The sequence below is a fragment of the Scardinius erythrophthalmus genome (genome assembly GCF_964197995.2).
Source record: "Scardinius erythrophthalmus genome assembly, chromosome: 4".
Lineage (NCBI taxonomy): Eukaryota > Metazoa > Chordata > Actinopteri > Cypriniformes > Leuciscidae > Scardinius > Scardinius erythrophthalmus.
The window spans coordinates 12,849,877-12,868,028 of NC_138224.1; the positions used below are offsets into that span (position 1 = coordinate 12,849,877).

The following is an 18,152-nucleotide window of genomic DNA, read 5'->3' on the forward strand; positions in this document are numbered from 1 at the left end:
AACTGACTCTGACAGACCCAAACACGAGCACCTGCTGCCAATGATGCTTTACCTGAGAAAACAATTAGAAACTTCGTGAAAATCACTCTTCATCTTCAGATGAAAGGATGTGGTTTGCTTGGTTGAAAACTGTGGGTAATTATTTCCGGCACGCTTTACCTGTTATTATGCTTTTATTTCTTAATCATGGGATTTTATGGCACACTTGTTTCATTGAGTTATTGTATTTGTGCAATAAACGATTTATATTGTTTGATGGCTTTTGAATTATAATTGTGGACAGAGTGCGAATTATGGGTGGTTGGTTGAGCACCCCAATTAATGTTTCGAAGCAGACAGGAAGTATAAAATGTTGAATATTATTTCCAGAAAGGGTTTTCTAAGTTCATTTTACAAGTAACCTTCTCGTGTACACTGTAAAAAAAAATATCAGTTAAATTTACGGTAAAAACTGGCAGCTGTGGTTGCCAGAAATTTACCGTAAAAAATACGGTAGCAACATTTTAGATTTTACAGACTTTACTTAAATTTACAGTAATAAACCGTATTTAATTATCTGATATAATGTTAATTTACTGACCTATTGAAGTATTAGTAACTGTTTTGTACCATAGTAATACACTTACAGCCACCAACTACAATGGTGATGAAAATCACATGATTAACTAAAGTTCATAGTAAGCAGCTCTTTCACAAGAGAGCAATTACTAATAGATAGAAGCTGCACAGTGTCTTTCACACACACTAAACACCATCATGGTAACACACATGAAATTAAAAAAAAATGCAATAAACATTCATTTAACATTAAATGTAACATAAAACCCTAATGTCATAACTGATTAGAAAAAAACTAAGAAAACTATGAAGAAAGTTATTTCAACAAAAATACATCAAATGTGAAGTGTCACGCAGGAATTCACTGTAAATTATACAAGCCTTTGCGTTTTCATCCAAGAAAACTTATTTTTCACTTCCAAAAACTGTAAATTTAATATTTTACAGTAAAATTACAGTAAATGTACAGTTAGTTCTATCTCAGTTGTTTACCGTACAAGGAAACTTTGTTAACCAATTAACAGTTTTTCACTGTAGCATTTTTACAGTCTTTGACCGTTAAAATCATGATAATTTGTTAGTGTATTTTCGTCTGGCTGTAAACAGAATAATTGTCGCTGCAGGTAAAGGCAGTTCCAACCCTTTTGTTCCTTTAAAGATAGAACATTGGCAAAGTGTAATTTTTGTATTATTTAAGTGTCACAAATACAACAGAACAACGTAAGTTTTCTCTTTAAAACATTTAGGTGCAAAAAAAAAAAAAAAAAAAGTTAGCCGATGCTAGATAAAAACTAGCCCCTCTAAAGTCATTGTATAATTGCGGACACTTTTTTGAAAATCTATTAATGCAGCTTGTTTTTATTACGGTATTATGCATTTTATTTTATTATTTTTATTTATTAAGGTTTTTAGCAACGGAAAGTGCAACTTGCATCAATAGAACATCTCAAAAAACAGCCAAGACAGATTTGAACAGTTCATTATTTTATTAACTTAATCTTCACACACACTAATGACCAACACTTACAAAATAATTCAGAATGAATACATTTGTATCTACCTCACTTCATTCTTTTCTCCTCTTGACTTAAACAGCAACAGAATGTTCCCTAATGATCTCACTAAATTAGGTCCAGACAAGAGAGGTGTTAGCTCCTTCTTTATTGCCTACACAATGACTTAAAAAGTGCAAAGATGTTCCCCTTTGATCATTCTCTTTAGAAGAAAGATTTCATATTTTAGATTATGCCTACCTAAGCCACCATGGAAAGAAACACTTCAAAGCAATCATATCCAAAAGCAAGTGAGAAAAAAGGACCGACATAGTTAGAAAGAGTGTGTAAAGATACTGAGGGAGTGTGAAGAGTGAGTGGCATCCCGCAGTTGACCTACAGGTCCTTCAGGTCTTTTTGGATGCCCCACAGAGTGTCACCGCTCTTCTTCAGTTGAGCGATTTCTTCGTCAGTCAGGGTCATGTTGATGACGCTGCCCACTCCGCTGCTGTTAAGCACACATGGCAGACTCAGGTACACCTCCTCGCTGATTCCAAACATGCCCTGCAGACAAGCAACAACACGTGAAGTGATCACTTAATAACAAAAATGCCTTGATTCATTCTGTGCAGTTCTGGGATATGAAAGTGTATGACTACATGATAAACGGTGTAAACTCCTCTCACCTTCACCATGGTGGAGACAGGGTGGACCCGGTTCAGGTTCTTCACCAGGGTCTCGGTCAGGTCTGCCACACTGAGGCCGATGGCCCAGTTAGTGTATCCCTTCAGCTTGATCACTTCGTAGGCACTGAGAGAAGATAGGCGCCACTAATTAACAGTGGGTATTTACTTTATCATTACTTAGTCATGTCATTCCAAATACCACTTTGTCTTTTTTTGTTTTGTCTTGAGTATTTTGAAACCAAGAACTTGAAAGCTTGAGCTTCAAACATTAAGTTTCCATCTGAAACTACAAGAAAATTACTACAAATTCTCCTTTTGTGTTAAAAAAACCCTACAAGTATATGGGTTTGTCAAAAATTGTGTAGTTATTGGTATTATTCTGGCTGAAATCTATTTTATTATAATTTATGAAATACTGAAAATTATAATTCACCTTCTCAACAGCACTGTGGTAACTAAAATTTAATACATCTAGATTTCCAATTGCCCATCAGTCACATAACAGAGCCCCCAAAACAAGATGTCCCCTACCTGTCCACAACCATCTTGTGAGCATCCTTCCAGTTCTCAGTGTCTTTATCTGTGCCGATGTCGGGGTTGAGTTTCTGCAGGCTGACTCCTGCCACATTTGTTCCACTCCATACAGGCACTGTTAAACAAAAGAATATGCTGTGACTGAAATCGTGCCACATCATGCAGCCGTTGACACTGTGTATCAATCTTATTCTTTCTGCCAGCCCTTCATCCTCTCCCTCTAGTTACTTTTCTTCCTCTCCCACACCCTCCATCTTTCCTCTCCATTCAGCTCCCTCTCTCACCGCTGGAGTCTCCATGCTCTCCCAGGATGTAGCCGTTAAAGCTGCTGGAGTGGATGCCCAGTTTCTCCGCCATGATGTAGCGGAAGCGGGCGGAGTCCAGGTTGGTCCCGCTACCAATGACACGGTGCTTTGGCAGGCCGCTCAGCTTCCAGGTCACGTAGGTCAGAACATCCACTGCATGAACACGGACAAAAGCAGTTACTACAGATGCACTACAAAACATTCAAATTAAGCATGTTGTGAGTTTGTATGCTCACCTGGATTAGACACCACAACAAGGATGCAGTCAGGACTGTATTTGACAATCTGAGGGATGATGTGTTTGAAAATGTTGACGTTCCTCTGCACCAGGTTCAACCTGCTCTCACCCTCTTGTTGACGTACTCCGGCCGTCACCACCACGATTCGAGAGTTAGCAGTCACAGAGTAGTCTATAAAAAAAACAAAACACATACACTTCCACTCAAAACTTCAGGCAGTACTACTGAAAATTCAAGCCTTTCAGCATAAAGGTGTGTTGTTCAGCAAATTTTTGCAGGCGAACAAGGCATTTTGAGTCAAGGCCAAAATTTCCCTCATGCAGATTTCGCTATGGGTTCAGGTTGGTTATACGGATCTGCTGTGTTGACCAACAGAAAGCTGTTTGGTTTGAATAACACTGTTTTCAATTACCTTTTTTTGCATGCAAAACATTGATTACACCTTAAGCCTCTAGCTTTTATAAGATCACGAGAACTTGATGTATAAATATACAAGCTAAAATAATCTGAGCATTTTAACGGAGTCAGGCTCATGGAAGTGCATCCCACCCTTGTCAGCCACAATCTTAGGGGTCTTGAGGAAAAGGCTGCCATGTTGCAAATCCAACATCTCTCCCCTCAGTCTATCCTCCACAACATCCACCAGAGCCAGTTCATCTGTAAGCTCCTACAAGACAGGAAACAACAATTACTTTAAATGCATGACAATTTTCATAGAAAGCTGCAGGCACATTAGATAAATTTAGCAGGAAAAAAGGCTCATTGTCTATAGTGCAGCTTATGCAAAGCTCCCAATTGCATCGATTCCTATTGAAATGACTGGATTTTGCCTGCAAAAATTCACCTAGCGACATTGAACGTGACCACAAACTATAGTAGCTATAAATATTATATATTCAAGGCATGAATGCCACCAAAATTCAAAGTAAAAATATTTGCTCATTACACTTATGTAGAGTGATTCATCAAGTGATTAAGTCTCTTACCCTAAGCAGGATGCTGACAGCGCACGCCATGCCCACCTGTCCCACGCCAACAATTGTGACTTTGTTCCTGGGGGGCTCAGCGGGGCCGCTGGCCAAAGGAGTGATCAGCTTCTCCATTACTGAAGCCATGATCCCGCTGGAAGTACAGGACAGCTCATGTTCACAATGCAAACCACCTCTAAGCCATCAATAATAGAAATGAAAGTAGAAAAAAAAAAAGACAGGAAGCTGTGTAGTAAACATTAACAGGGTAAGATGACACGGTCAGGCATCAAAGCTGGGTCAAGGTAACAAGGTCACCCTACATACTGTGAAAATTACCCATATCCTGAGTTGCAACCAGCAGAGGCCCACTCAATAATAAAATTAGCCACTAGAGCCAAGTCACTCTGCCCCCATTTGCTAGACAAACTGAAGGAGTGTTTCTACACACTGCAATATTAATTAGGCAATGTGTCCATCCAAGACAAACACAAGAAAAAAAAAAAGAAAAAAAAAACATTACTTATATAAACTAAACTATTAATAGTTTACTTTCCCCCCATCTAGTAAGCTTCTAAGTGCATTATACAAATGAAACCATAATTTATTTTAGGCAGTTAGAATTACAGTCAATTAAGTTTATTACAGTTGACTAGACAAACCTGTACTGGCTTATGAGCATGCAAACTCTGGCACACACACAGAAAGAGAGCTCAATTGTGACACTAATCCACAATGGGCTCATGAGGATTATGTTAGACGTTAGATATGATCTTGAAAGTGTTAGATATTGCCATCATAAAAGGTCTAATTGCACTTCTTCAAGGGTCATAGCCAGCATAACATACAGTCATGCTCCTTTATCTCCAAACCTTATCTTGAAATGCTGCTGCTACTTAACATAACTATCGTTTTATGATTCATGTGAAACGCTCAACCAATTACATGAAGCCCAAAGACTACTCTCTGCTAGTACTAAACCACATTCATGAATTTTATACACTTAAAATCAAAATAGTGGGCTTGAATTACTGTGTAAACTAACAAACCAAATCAGAGCGGTTTACAAAACGGTTCAAAGACTCTTGGTGGGTAGCTATGAGTGTATAAAAATGAAATAATGCAACGATATGTGGTAAGCTAAGGCTAATAAATTAAATTAACTAAAATGGTGTGAAAATTGAACTGTTTATTCATTCAATTGTAAATGATACAATTTTAAAACATAACATTCTATAATAATTAATTTTAAAAACTTTTAAAATAAAAATAGTGTAATGATAATTTTGAAGGCAACTCGTTAAATAGTTTGTTGCTACTGTGTAAACAGAGAATTCGAATTGTTCTAAAAATAAAAATAAAAAAACAGAACAAAAAGTAAGTATTTCAACTTAATTCAGCGTTCATAAAATCCTATTATGACGCAACCGTCCTTATCACGTCCTTGACGATTCGGATTAAGTAATTGCGTCTGAAAACAAACAGCAAATTGTAAAATCATGATGGTAATCGATTCATTCTTATTTTAAGAGCCTCTAGTTAACTTAGTAGTTAATCATTCGTAGTTTGGCCTCTCTCCATCAGTTGAATTTAAACAAGGCCAAATTCACGGTCAGCGTGCAGTGAATTCCTCCATGTTCGTGCGTGCACCAAACACAAACGTCCTTGGCTGCTCATCTATCAATTCAGGTTGGAATCACGACTGTTACTTCACTTCAAACGCAACAAAACTTCAAGATGTGTCGCACGGAAGTGTTGCAAACAACAAAGCGCCTACTTATTCACACCTCTTCAATGTCAACGACACTATACATCGCACCATGACGACGGTGCTTGTTTAACATAATGCTGCTAATCGAGAGAATTTATTTAGATGAGGCAAATGCGAAGCAAGAAAACAGCCATTCAATGCATATACATACATTTGTTGCAGGAATGTTAAATATGTATCCTTAGCTGCAGGAAGAGCAGTGAGAGCCGCTGCTGAGTACCGGTGAGAGCGAGCGAGCGCGTGCGTGGCGTGGTCGCGTGACTCGTGGAGGAGTGGAATTTAAGCGTGCGGCGCTACGCAGAGAGCGTATGAGCGTACTGTCACAAGTGCATGCGATGCCCTTACTGATATGAGGAATATGAGAACGACAGACAGACCGGCCCACTTTCCCCTTGGAGGACTGTGTCAAGGATTTCATTGTTATCATAAAAATACTTCCTCTCCACTGACCTTGCACCTTAATGGGATCTTTATTGATGCAATATTTGTCAATAATTCCACATTAACGTCGTATCCCAAATAATCACTATGCAAAGTCAAATATTACAATTAAAACATTGCATTTTCAAGCTCTCATTAGATAATTTGGGATGTTGGTTGCCCAATGGAGTTGTTATGCAACCAAGACAGGTTTTGAACTGCCTAGTAAACACATCCAGATGGAACCTAATTAGTGAATCTTGTTGTAACTCGAACATTACATTTCAAATACAAAATCAAGAAAACTTGCGTGGCTACTTTACTTAAAGTTGGGCATACATAGATTACCCTCAATTTTGAAATAAAACAATTGATATCAAATGGCTTTAGCTTTTGCATTTTGGAGCCACATGTTTCCTATATCTAGATTATGATAGATAGATAGATAGATAGATAGACAGACAGACATGCAACAGCCTTCTCATTATCAAACAATGCTTTCTTAAATCCTAAATATGGGGACCAATGAGGCCTCTGTTCCTCCCACTGGCTCGTCCAATAAGAGCATGCATCAGTCAGTGACATCAGTCAGTGACATTATTTGCTTAAAAGCTTATAGAGAAAGGAAGAATGTTTGTCTACATGCATCAAATGAGGAAATAAAGAGATGAAATGTACTAAATGGATGAAGATGAAGAAAAGAGCAAGAGAGAAGAAGAGGAGCTGTGCATGTGTGTGTTAGGGGGGATTATGGGACACCTTGCTGTCTAGTTAGTGCTTGGTTTTGTGGATAGATTGGTGTGTATTACATAACTGTCTGTGCCCTCTAGGTCTGGCCATCCTGACGGCCACTATAATGGAGCTATTATAGTGTTCTATAGATAGTTCCTGGAAATGTTCAATTCTCCCATTCGAATAGCCTATGTGTTTACTATTTCTTTAAAGGAACACTCCACCATTTTTTGAAATAGGGCTTATTCACCGTCTTTCCTACATTTAGATAGGTGGGCAAATGCATTTTTGTCTCAGTGCATGCATTGTTTTAGTTTGACAGGGTCGGCGCTAGCTTAGCTTAGCATAATGAATGGAATCCTTTGTTGCCAGCTAGCATGTCCTGAGTAAAAGTGATATAAAAAAAACACCTAATTACTTCTTGTGGCCTGCGTATTCACAACAAGTACAAATAGCGATGCAGATTAACACTAGGCGATTTCCTAGGCAGATATTGACTTATATATTAAGGACTATATTAGGGGGAAGCACAGGCGAAGCACTGCTACTTGGGCGTGATATCTCTGCACCCAAGTAGCAGTGCTTCGCCTGTGCTTCCCCCTAATATAGTCCCAAGTCAATATCTGCCTAGGAAATCGCCTAGTGTTAATCTGCATCGCTATTTGTACTTCTTGTGAATACGCAGGCCACAAGAAGTAATTAGGTAGGTTTTTTTTGTTTTTTTTTTAATCACTTTTACTCAGGACATGCTAGCTGGCAACAAAGGATTCCATTCATTATGCTAAGCTAAGCTAGCGCCGACCCTGTCAAATTAAAACAATGCATGCACTGAGACAAAAATGCATTTGTCCACCTATCTAAATGTAGGAAAGAAGGTGAATAAGCCCTATTTCAAAAAACGGTGGAGTGTTCCTTTAATGCACTCAAGCCCTTATCAAGCTGCAAAAGAACACTTAACCACGCTTAACTCGCATGCTGTTTATCTAAATGATGTGTCGATCCTGCTAAATATAGACTTTTTAGTCTAAAAATGGCACTTTGTAAATACCAAAGTACAAATAGCCTACAACCTGTCATGTTTCATATCATTGAAATTAGTTCAGGTGCCAGTTGAGAAATGTATTTATCTATTGCCATGGCTGTCTAAATACTAAACTGAAGTAGATGTGTACACAACAGGTTTGTCACTCATTGGCAGTTCACCTCATATATTTCCACCAATCAGTGTGCACAAACCTACCGCCCATCAAATTCCATCTGGAAAATGAGGGCAGCTGGAACATGGAAAGTGAGCTGTGAATATAAGTCGGCAAAACTGTAGTATTATATAGTATTATACATTTATAGTTTTATATCAGTTATATGTACTGCATATAGATTATCATCATTATAAATTAAACTAAGGAGGAATGTAATTTTATTGTCTAGGATCTTTCTGCTTCTAGGCTCTTCAATCCCTCTCATGGAATATTACAGAGGCTGGCAAACGTTTGGTTATTAATGAACCCATGTGACCCGGTGGAAGGACTGCATGCTATTTCAGACTGACCTTTATGAGACAAGGGTTGCAACAATAGAGAGAGACAGACGCATTAGCACACACTCACATGCACAAATACATAGAGTGTGGTATTTGCCAACACTCTATTCTCACCTCAGGTTTTCTTTCGGCCGAAATGTTTCATTACCCAACTTTTATAAATGTATGAAAACAGTACCAAATCTTTATGATTGTCAAATATGAAGCCATAACCAATGGTGAAGCAAAGCAAATCTTCATTACTGCCTAAGTAATGATAGATCTCAGTATTTTCAGGAGTTTTGAGTGAATGATGCATAAATATAATGAAATGTAAGTGCAGATTATGCAATATGATACAGCATATTTATCTGAAATTTTAACAAAACATGATTTCTAACGAGTGCTTTTCAAACATCATTTAAATATTTGAAGTAATTTTGAGTTTTAAAATTATTCGTTTTTGAAAATGTCTATACAGTTTTTTATTATCTTTTATTTTGTTTTAGTTTTATTTTAAACTAAATGAAAATTAAAAAATGTTGCTTTTATTGAAGTTAACATTTATTTTATTTCAAATAACAAAAATGTTTTTTTTTTATTCCAACTCAGTCTAATTAAAAGTCACATCCAAATGCAGCTACTTTTGCATTTTTCCAGCCGTGACAACGTCAAATCTAATTGGTGTAATTCTATTGCACATGATCACATGAGCTTCACAAACAGCTGCTTTAACATTTAACTCTCCATGTTAATGTTCAACAGTATTTTGCATCCATGTGGGTTATGATTTATTTATTCATTCCAGTTTATATGATTTGTAAAACTAAAGTTCATTTAAATACCAAAATCACAGTGAAATCATGTGCTTTTAACACGCTTTTGATGGCTTGATGCCGTAATAGTAACAGGTGAAGGTGCATGTGGAGCCATTACAGAGTAAATGCATTTGTGGCAAAAAGGTTACAGTGAAATGCAGCTCTGCACCTCGTGACCTTTGACCCTCAGCATCAGCGGCTTAGGAAGCAAATCAGAGAGCCTTCATTTCTCAGAATTCATCTTCACAGTCCTCCCACTGCAAACCACACGAACAAGACAACCCAAATGGGATATAATGACAACAATGGAGCAAACAGACACTTATGAGAACACCCAGTCCTTCCCTCTCAAAACCCCATACACTCACAAAGACGCACAAATGCAGGCACACTCTGTGAAATGAATGACCCCTCTCTGCTTGCTGTTCCTCTAATAGGATGTCTCTTAAGAGCTCAAAACGGGCTGTACTGAGGTCACAGGTCACCATTTTCCCGTTGCTTACATCAAGGTGATGACAATAGGAGAGAGAACGTTCATTGTAACGGCGCGATAAGACTGTATTAGTTCATCACTCATACTGGCCACTCAACGCAATCGAGACACTGTGGATTCCACATCACTGAAATGCTATAAAATATTCATAAAAGAAAATAATTAAAGGTACATATTCAAGAGCTGGAGTTTCCATCTTGTTCGCCCCTAACACATATGTACATATATGTATTTGATTATACATTAATTAAATTTCTATCACAATCTCACAAATCAGTGTTGGGTGTAATGCATTACTAAGTAATGAATTACTGTAATTTAATTACATTTCCCTTGAAAAATAATAAGGGATTACTCTTAATTTTTCTGTGATTTAATTAGTTACTTCTGGTTTAATTGCATTACATGCTGTTCAAAGCTATTTTAGTATTACCGTATTTACATATTGTATTAGTAATATTTTATTTTTATACTTTCCGTATTCATTTTAATTTTAGTTTATGTTTTGAATATTTTATGAGCTCTTATCATTTTTAATCAAAATTTGTCATTTTTTATGAGCTTTAATTTATTTTAGTTGAAGATTTTAGATCAATTTATTTGTTTTTAGCTTTAGCAATTCTAGTAGTACAACTTATTTCATTTCAGTTAGTTGCCAAGGCAATATTTCTAATTATCATTTAAGTTTTTCATCCAACATTTATAGTTTATTTTATCTTTATTTCAAATAACAAAAATAATTTGTAACAGTTTTAGTAAACAAGGGTCTGAGACCCTGTTGTATAATAAATACGCCTTAATAAAAGTATCTATTGTATAAAAATAAGCTTATATATTTACACTACATATGAAATATTATGACCTGACAATTTGTATAATTCTAGATATAATGACAAAACACTTAATACACACAAATAACACAAACCTTTTTTAAGTATTCAGTTACCTACTGAGAGAAAAAAGGTTTTAAAAACACAAAAGTCAAATAAAAATCAACAGATGTTTAGTGTGTGATTGATTTTACTCTAATATGCATACAGGCATACAGTGACACTGGAGAAACCCAGTGTCATATGATCATTCAATAGTGCTTTCAGTGCTGATAAACACACCAGGAACTGTGGCGTTTATTGCAAGGGGTGAATGTGGAAAAAAAATCTTTGTATTTGTGAAGTTACTCAGGATACAGTTGATAAAGGAGGAGTCTAGTAGTCCAGGAGACCCATCTTCCTCTTAAGGGACTCGGGCATCTCAGGGGGTGGTGGACGGGGCAGACGGAAGTACACCTTCACCGAGTCATAGATGAACCACTGTAGGGCGGTCAGCGTGCCAATCATAATGATTCGAGCAACGAGACCCTTCCACACGCCTGTAGGAGAAAGAGAAGCCATGAACTCTTGATTTATACACAGATTGAGGCCGACAGTTTTTATTTAACTGTTACTCTGCAAATGACAATCTTAACACATGCTAACAATCAATTGACTGAGATAAGAGCAATAAAAATTGGTCATTATGGTTTTTTCATATGAAACTGATGTGATCTAATGGGAATAAATCCAGGAACAACAGCTGCCTCTTTTGGTAATAAAGAGTATTACATCCATCTGCAACTTCAGTGAAATGGTGCTTCAGTGTCTAGTTTTTTTTATGTAATTAAATTTCATGTCCATGTCCATGAGTTTATTTATTGGTCTTGCTGGTCATTATGGCAAAATAAACCCCTCAGGTTTTCTTTTTGATCCACAGCTGTTGACTGGTATGTGCTGTGTGTGTTTATGCAGAGACTCACCTACAGGTCCCAGTCTTTTCAGCACCTCGACAGCTGAACTGCCTTTCTCTTTGTTTAGTACAGACACCACAGAGTCCGCGGGATGGGACACCATAGCACAGAACACGCCAGCTGAGGAGAGACACACAGCAAAGCTAACATGTATCTATATCTATCCATCTATCTATGCAAAGTTGAGCCAGCACTCATTGCAAAGACATGTCTAAAAGTTTATAACCTTGTATCTAAAGGGCCCAAGCACTTACCAATATACCCGGCAACAAAGGTCACCACCAGCTGCTCAGGTTTGGAGCACTCACTGCGGGGTTTTGGTACTACGTGCTTGTACAGCATCTCAACGGTTCGCTCGAAACAGGCGAACTTCATCATGGTGTAGGGGATCTGCCTCAGCCACAAGGGAAAAACACCTTTATAGAACCTGCACAGACGATAACATGAACAATCAGTTCTCCAGCACACAGTATAGGTCTTCTGAAGGGCCTCATGGGTAATGAAGTCAATTTTGTTCTGATTGTCAGCCTTAACCCTCTGGTGTTGTTTTTTTTTTTTTTTTCATTGGAATGGTACAAAACTTTGTGAGTTTTTGGCATTTGTTATATGAACACAGACACGCAAATGAAAATACAAAGCAATTTTTGGGTTATAATTCAGCCAAAACGAAATAATCTTTGATAATGTCTAAATATATATCCACATTCAAAACCCAATAAAAGTAATTATATCTGAAAAAACTGATTATCAAGTAGGGGATAATATATACACAGCAGGTCTACATACCGTATACACACACACACACACACACACATATATATGTATATGTGTGTATATGTATATGTGTGTACATGTATATATGTATATATATGTATATGTGTGTATATGTATATACATACATATGCATGCATATGTGTGTGTATATTATATTTATTTATATATATATATTTATTTATATATATATATATATATATATATATATATATATATATATATATATATTTATTACTGGTCAAACGTTTTAGATCGGTAAGATTTTTTATGTTTTTAAAAGAAGTCTCTTCTGCTCACCAAGGCTGCATTTATTTGATTAAAAAACAATAATAAAAAAAATATTATATGAAATATTATGACAATTTAAAATGACTGTTTTCTATTTTAATATATTTTAAAATGTAATTTATTCCTCAGATGAAAGCTGAATTTTCAACATCATTACTCCAGTCTTCAGTGTCACATGATAATAATCCTAAATGTTTCTTGAGCATCAAATCATCATATTAGAATGATTTCTGAAGGATCATGTGACACTGAAGACTGGAGTAATGATGCTGAAAATTCAGCTTTGATCACAGGAATAAATCACACTTAACTATATATTCACATAGAAAACAGATATTTTAAATTGTAATAATATTTCACAATATGACTGTTTTTGTTTGTATTTTTAATCAAATAAATGCACTTGGTGAGCAGAAGATACTTCTTTTAAAAACAGTAAAAATCTTACCGATCTAAAACTTTTGACCGGTAGTGTATATACATATACATACACACACACACACACACACACACACACACACACACACACACACACACACACACACACACACACACACACACACACACATATATATATACACACACACATATATACATACACACACACACTCCATTTTAACTTATTAACTAAACTAAAACTATTAAGACATATTTGTGTTCTTTGAAATAAAGCTGAAATAAAATAAAATATAAATATGACTTAAACTTATTTCAGTTTATGAAAACTGAGTTTAAGGACTAAAATGACTAACTGCAAATAACTAAATCTAACTAAAACTGAAACAAAAATAAATTAAACCTAAATAGCTATAGCTATATATATATATATATATATATATATATATATATATATATATATATATATATATATATATATATATATATATATATATATATTAAAACTAAAAATATAATAATAAAAGCTAATTCAATATATTAATAAAACTCAAAACTGATAGATATAAATGGTTCATAATTTAGAGAAGAAAAACTAAAATATATGTGCTACATAAAAATATAGGTGTCTAGTACACTGAAACATTTTTATTCAGAAATTACACAAATAATGACATAGAATCAGCAAATAACACATTAAAGCATGAAATTGTGAAAACAGTATTTTCTTGTAAAACATATTACTCCAACATACTCCTTTTTGTTTTATTTACAACCTGGAAAAATTATTTGCACCAAGAAATCCCCTCAGAATACAAAATATTAAAGAATAAATATTACTGTATATAAATTATAGTACATATAATGTATGTCTCCAGTCTATTTTGACACAAGTGTGACCCTTAAGAGAGGAATAGCCGAGAGTTAAGGATCTACTCACGCCTTTATCCCCTCCTCAGCATGCATTTTGGGGGCGCACTCTCTCAGGGTGTTAGCATAGCCGGGCTGCGTCTGGATGCGCACTTTGCACGCTTCCATAGGAGCCAGTGCAATATCAGCGAAAAACTCAGCGCTGGCTGATGCGGCCAGATAAACGGACGTCCTCCACAAATAAGCATTCTCCTGTTTACCAGACCAAACCAAACGACAGCAGTTAGCTGTAGATCTATCACAAACGGATATGCCGAAATATGTTCAAATAACTGTGTTGGAACAATCTTTGCAGAGCCAAATCTGTTCCCTTTCATTTTCTCTCATATGTAGACTTACCTCTCCAAGCATGTCATTGTACAGGGACTTAAAGACTTCATAGAAACCAAACTTGCAAAGGCCTTGCATGGAATAACCAATGAATGTAGGAGCCCACCCTTTGCCCAGCCCTCTCACGCCATCCTCTCTCAAAGTGACTGAGAAACCAGTAAAGATGGACTTGTACTTAACAGGGTCCACCTGTTAGACAACAGGAATAATGCATTAGTGAATGTCTCTGGCTGATAAGCTGGTAACTTATTCGTTTTTAATGTTAAATTACCTGTAAACGGCATTTAATGAGGTCGAGGGGCACGACTGCTGTGTGTGTGAGGCCACAGCTCAAAACCCCACCGAAACCGCAGAGGGCGTAATATTTATTTGACCCAAATTCACAGCTCACATCTGCATCTGAGGAAGGAAAACACTTGTCATTTGACATCACAACATTTCCCTTTAAATTTGATCACAAATATCAATACTGTGTGTGTGATACAGAATGGAAAATCTGAAGTCACACTCTTAAAAAAAAATAAAAAAATTTTTTTGGCATCTATGGTTCCATGAAGAACATTTAACATCCGTGGAACCTTTCCATTTCACAAAAGGTGAATATAGTGGAAAAAGATTATTAAGACTGTTAAAATGTTCATAAAAAGAAAGGTTCCAAAAGGGGAACTTTGATACTTATTTGATATCTGAATGCAGTAACAGTGCTTGCTCATTTATTTTGTTAAGAAATGTCTTCAACATGTGTCGATACATTCATCTGTTTTCTAGGGTACTCTAACAGGAATGGTCACAGGGGTCATTGAAGGCTATAGTATAAGGGACCATTTATTTGTTAAAGCTTTACTATACTGTGTTATACTAAAGCAGGGTTCACCAATATCGGTCCTGGAGGGCCGCTGTCCTGCAGAGTTTAGCTCCAACCAGCTCCAACACACCTGTTTGAAAGTTTCTAGTACATAGACATGTATAGAAAGGCTAGATGGCTCAAGGCGGAGTCAGCTGTGTCGTCACTTGGCGGCCATCTTAGGTCAGGAGACTGCGCTGCTGCTCCCTGCTGCTGTGGACGGAAGGTGAGTGACATGCGCCAACTAAAATGCTCGTAACTTGCTGAAATCTGGACGGATTTACAAACGGTTTGGTTTCTTACAAACGTTATTAACGTGGCTATAATTCTGAATGCTTAAACATTTTGAACATAATTATTCATATGTATGCAGTATAATAGCTACATCTCTGACGTTTATAACAAACCAAACCGTTTGAAAATCGGTTGAAAATTGAGCAAGTTATGGTTATTTAAAAGTACATGCACCATGTTATGAGTGAGCGAGCATCCTGTCGTAAGATGGCCGCCGTGTGCGGATGTCGAGCTCCATTGGCCAGCAGCGCGGACGAGACATCTAGCCTTTATATGATATCTATGTTCTAGTATGCCTAGTGAGACCTTGATTAGCTGGTTCAGGTGTGTTTAATTGGGGTTGGAGCTAAACTCTGCAGGACAGCAGCCCTCCAGGACCGAGATTGGTGAACCCTTTACTAAAGTGTCCTCTCATTGAGAGAAAGAATGCATTATCTTGATGTTTTGAGACGACTCTCCTGTTTATAGTTAGAGCCTGGCCAAATCCAACCTTGGAAAAGCTGTGTGTCAGTCTTTTTGGTTACAGGTTAAGGAACCACTGGTATTATTGGAGATTGACAGTTTTTGTTCAACCCAAATCTGAGAACTGGAAGGTCACGACGTGCCTAACTTCAGGGTCCGAGTGTCAGCTGCATAATCGATGGAGATTTGATTCAGTCTATCTGTATATCTGTGGAAAACTACAATGTTTATCTCTTTCTTAGCCAATGAGAATCATTTAACCTGAAGCAAGGACGTAGCTTAGACCTTGTTGAAAGGGTATAACTGCTGTGATCTTTGTAACTGTAAGTGGGGCGGCCTACGAACTCCATGTGAGTCTTGAAGCTGACTTCTGCTAATGAAACTGCAAACTATCTTCGGTAAATATTTTCTTTAATTTATTATAATTCTGACTGGGTCTTCATTCATCATATCTGGTTTTGAGTCTTTGACTGTAAAACCCCTTACAACAGAGACATGGAAGCCAATACAGAAACTTTATTTTTAAGAATGTTCTTCAAACTAAGAAAAATTATTCTTTTAAGAACTCTTTACTGACAGAACCCAAAATGTTTCTTGAATTGCATTGCTGCCAATTTAATGAGTTTGGAGGCCAAGTAAGCGAAATCAGATGCAGTTCAAGGTCCATCTAGCCAATAGTTCTTGATCATGAGAGTTCATTATGTCTGATTTGAGAATGAATTGTTCTTTTGAATCTGATCCAGTTCATAAAATCGGAATGCTTTATTCACAAATCGGATATTGTGCCTTTGTCATACTCAACTGGCTCAATGAACACTGTTGCAGCAGTTAACAGTGAATAACTGGGAAAAAGAGCCTGTTTGTCACACTAAACTATTGCATGACTGCAAGAGACTTAGAATATAATTCACAAACTGTCTGCATTCACAGTGTTTTACATGATTTTTGTCCTCATTCATTGTAATTGCATTGAAGAAAACAATCAGATTCAGCACATTATTCAAAATGTGTCCCATGGAAGGAGGATGAAACGGGTATATGGTGATATAACTTTCATTTTGGGTTAACTTTAACAGTCTTGAGAAAAAGTGCCTGGGAATTAGCAGGCAATCATGACAATTAGGTCTATTAGCAAGCCGTGTAATCCTTGTGGAGGAAGTTAATTCTTTAAGAATGGAATAACAAGCAGTCTGATAGAGTCCACTTTAAAAATAGTATAGTGTAATTTCGCTGAGCTTTCAAATATCTTACAACAAATAATATATAAATAAAATCTTGGACATAAAGCCTATTGTCTAATTCTGTTTGCAACTTATCCAGTTCAGAAGATAAAGAACAACAACTTCTTACCATTAGAAGCTGCTGCAGCAAGTTTGCGTTTTATCTGCCGGCTCTCTTGTTGCTGATCTTGTTTAATGGAGAAAAGAGGAGTCTGGAAAGGATTCGACCGTGCCAACTGTGTTAAGGTGTTTGGGTACATTTTCACCAGGGGGTTTACTGGCAAAAACAGACAGGTGACAATCTTAAATCAAACAAAAGTTAGTTTTTTGCTATTGCATACATTGCTGAGGAACAGTATTTATCTCTCATTCAAATATATCAGAAAATTCATGTTAAAAAGAAACGGTACACTCACTTGTCGGTTGTGAAGAAACGGCGCCTCCTGGGTGCATCAGCGGCAGTCGGATCTGAGACATCAGATGACCTCAGACTAAATCATCCTGACCTTCTGTGACGTCACCATACTGAGACTTCCCATTGGAAAGAGCTATGATGGTATAATGGGCCATTCTAGCATTCATTCAAACAAACAATCAAAAACAAAACTGCCAGTGTTTCAAGTCATTGATGTAAATTTGCCTTCAACTAAATTTGTTACTGTTGAGAACCACTGCAAACTTGACCTCATGGTGTGAGCTCATTACGCACAGGAGTGCGTAGTGTAAGCAGATTAAACTAGTCTATTCCTGGACCAGAGCAGAGAGCCTTGCACACTTATCCTTACCTATTCAAGAT

At 36.8% G+C, this 18,152-nt stretch overlaps 2 protein-coding genes across 3 annotated transcripts; both read right to left on the minus strand.

Annotated features, from left to right (window-relative positions):
- Positions 1–1,515: 1,515 nt before the first annotated feature.
- ldhba (lactate dehydrogenase Ba) lies at positions 1,516–6,457 on the minus strand. Its single transcript, XM_081364031.1, has 8 exons — positions 6,205–6,457; positions 4,301–4,436; positions 3,864–3,981; positions 3,312–3,485; positions 3,055–3,228; positions 2,768–2,885; positions 2,237–2,360; positions 1,516–2,114 (listed from the first exon to the last, which is right to left on the minus strand). The coding sequence occupies exons 2-8, from the start codon at positions 4,427–4,429 to the stop codon at positions 1,947–1,949; spliced, it is 1,005 nt and encodes a 334-aa protein (XP_081220157.1). The 5' UTR covers positions 4,430–4,436; positions 6,205–6,457; the 3' UTR covers positions 1,516–1,946.
- A 4,565-nt stretch (positions 6,458–11,022) lies between these two features.
- Positions 11,023–18,051, minus strand: slc25a3a (solute carrier family 25 member 3a). Of its 2 annotated transcripts, none has more exons than XM_081363395.1 (8): positions 17,773–18,051; positions 17,487–17,633; positions 14,808–14,935; positions 14,546–14,725; positions 14,217–14,398; positions 12,073–12,245; positions 11,828–11,938; positions 11,023–11,404 (listed from the first exon to the last, which is right to left on the minus strand). In XM_081363395.1, exons 1-8 carry the CDS (start codon positions 17,831–17,833, stop codon positions 11,241–11,243), a joined length of 1,146 nt encoding a protein of 381 aa, XP_081219521.1. In that variant the 5' UTR covers positions 17,834–18,051; the 3' UTR covers positions 11,023–11,240. The 2 variants fall into 2 exon arrangements, with proteins under 2 accessions (XP_081219521.1, XP_081219522.1); XM_081363396.1 differs by having other exon boundaries at positions 17,487–17,658; positions 17,773–18,004.
- Between the last annotated feature and the right edge of the window lie 101 nt (positions 18,052–18,152).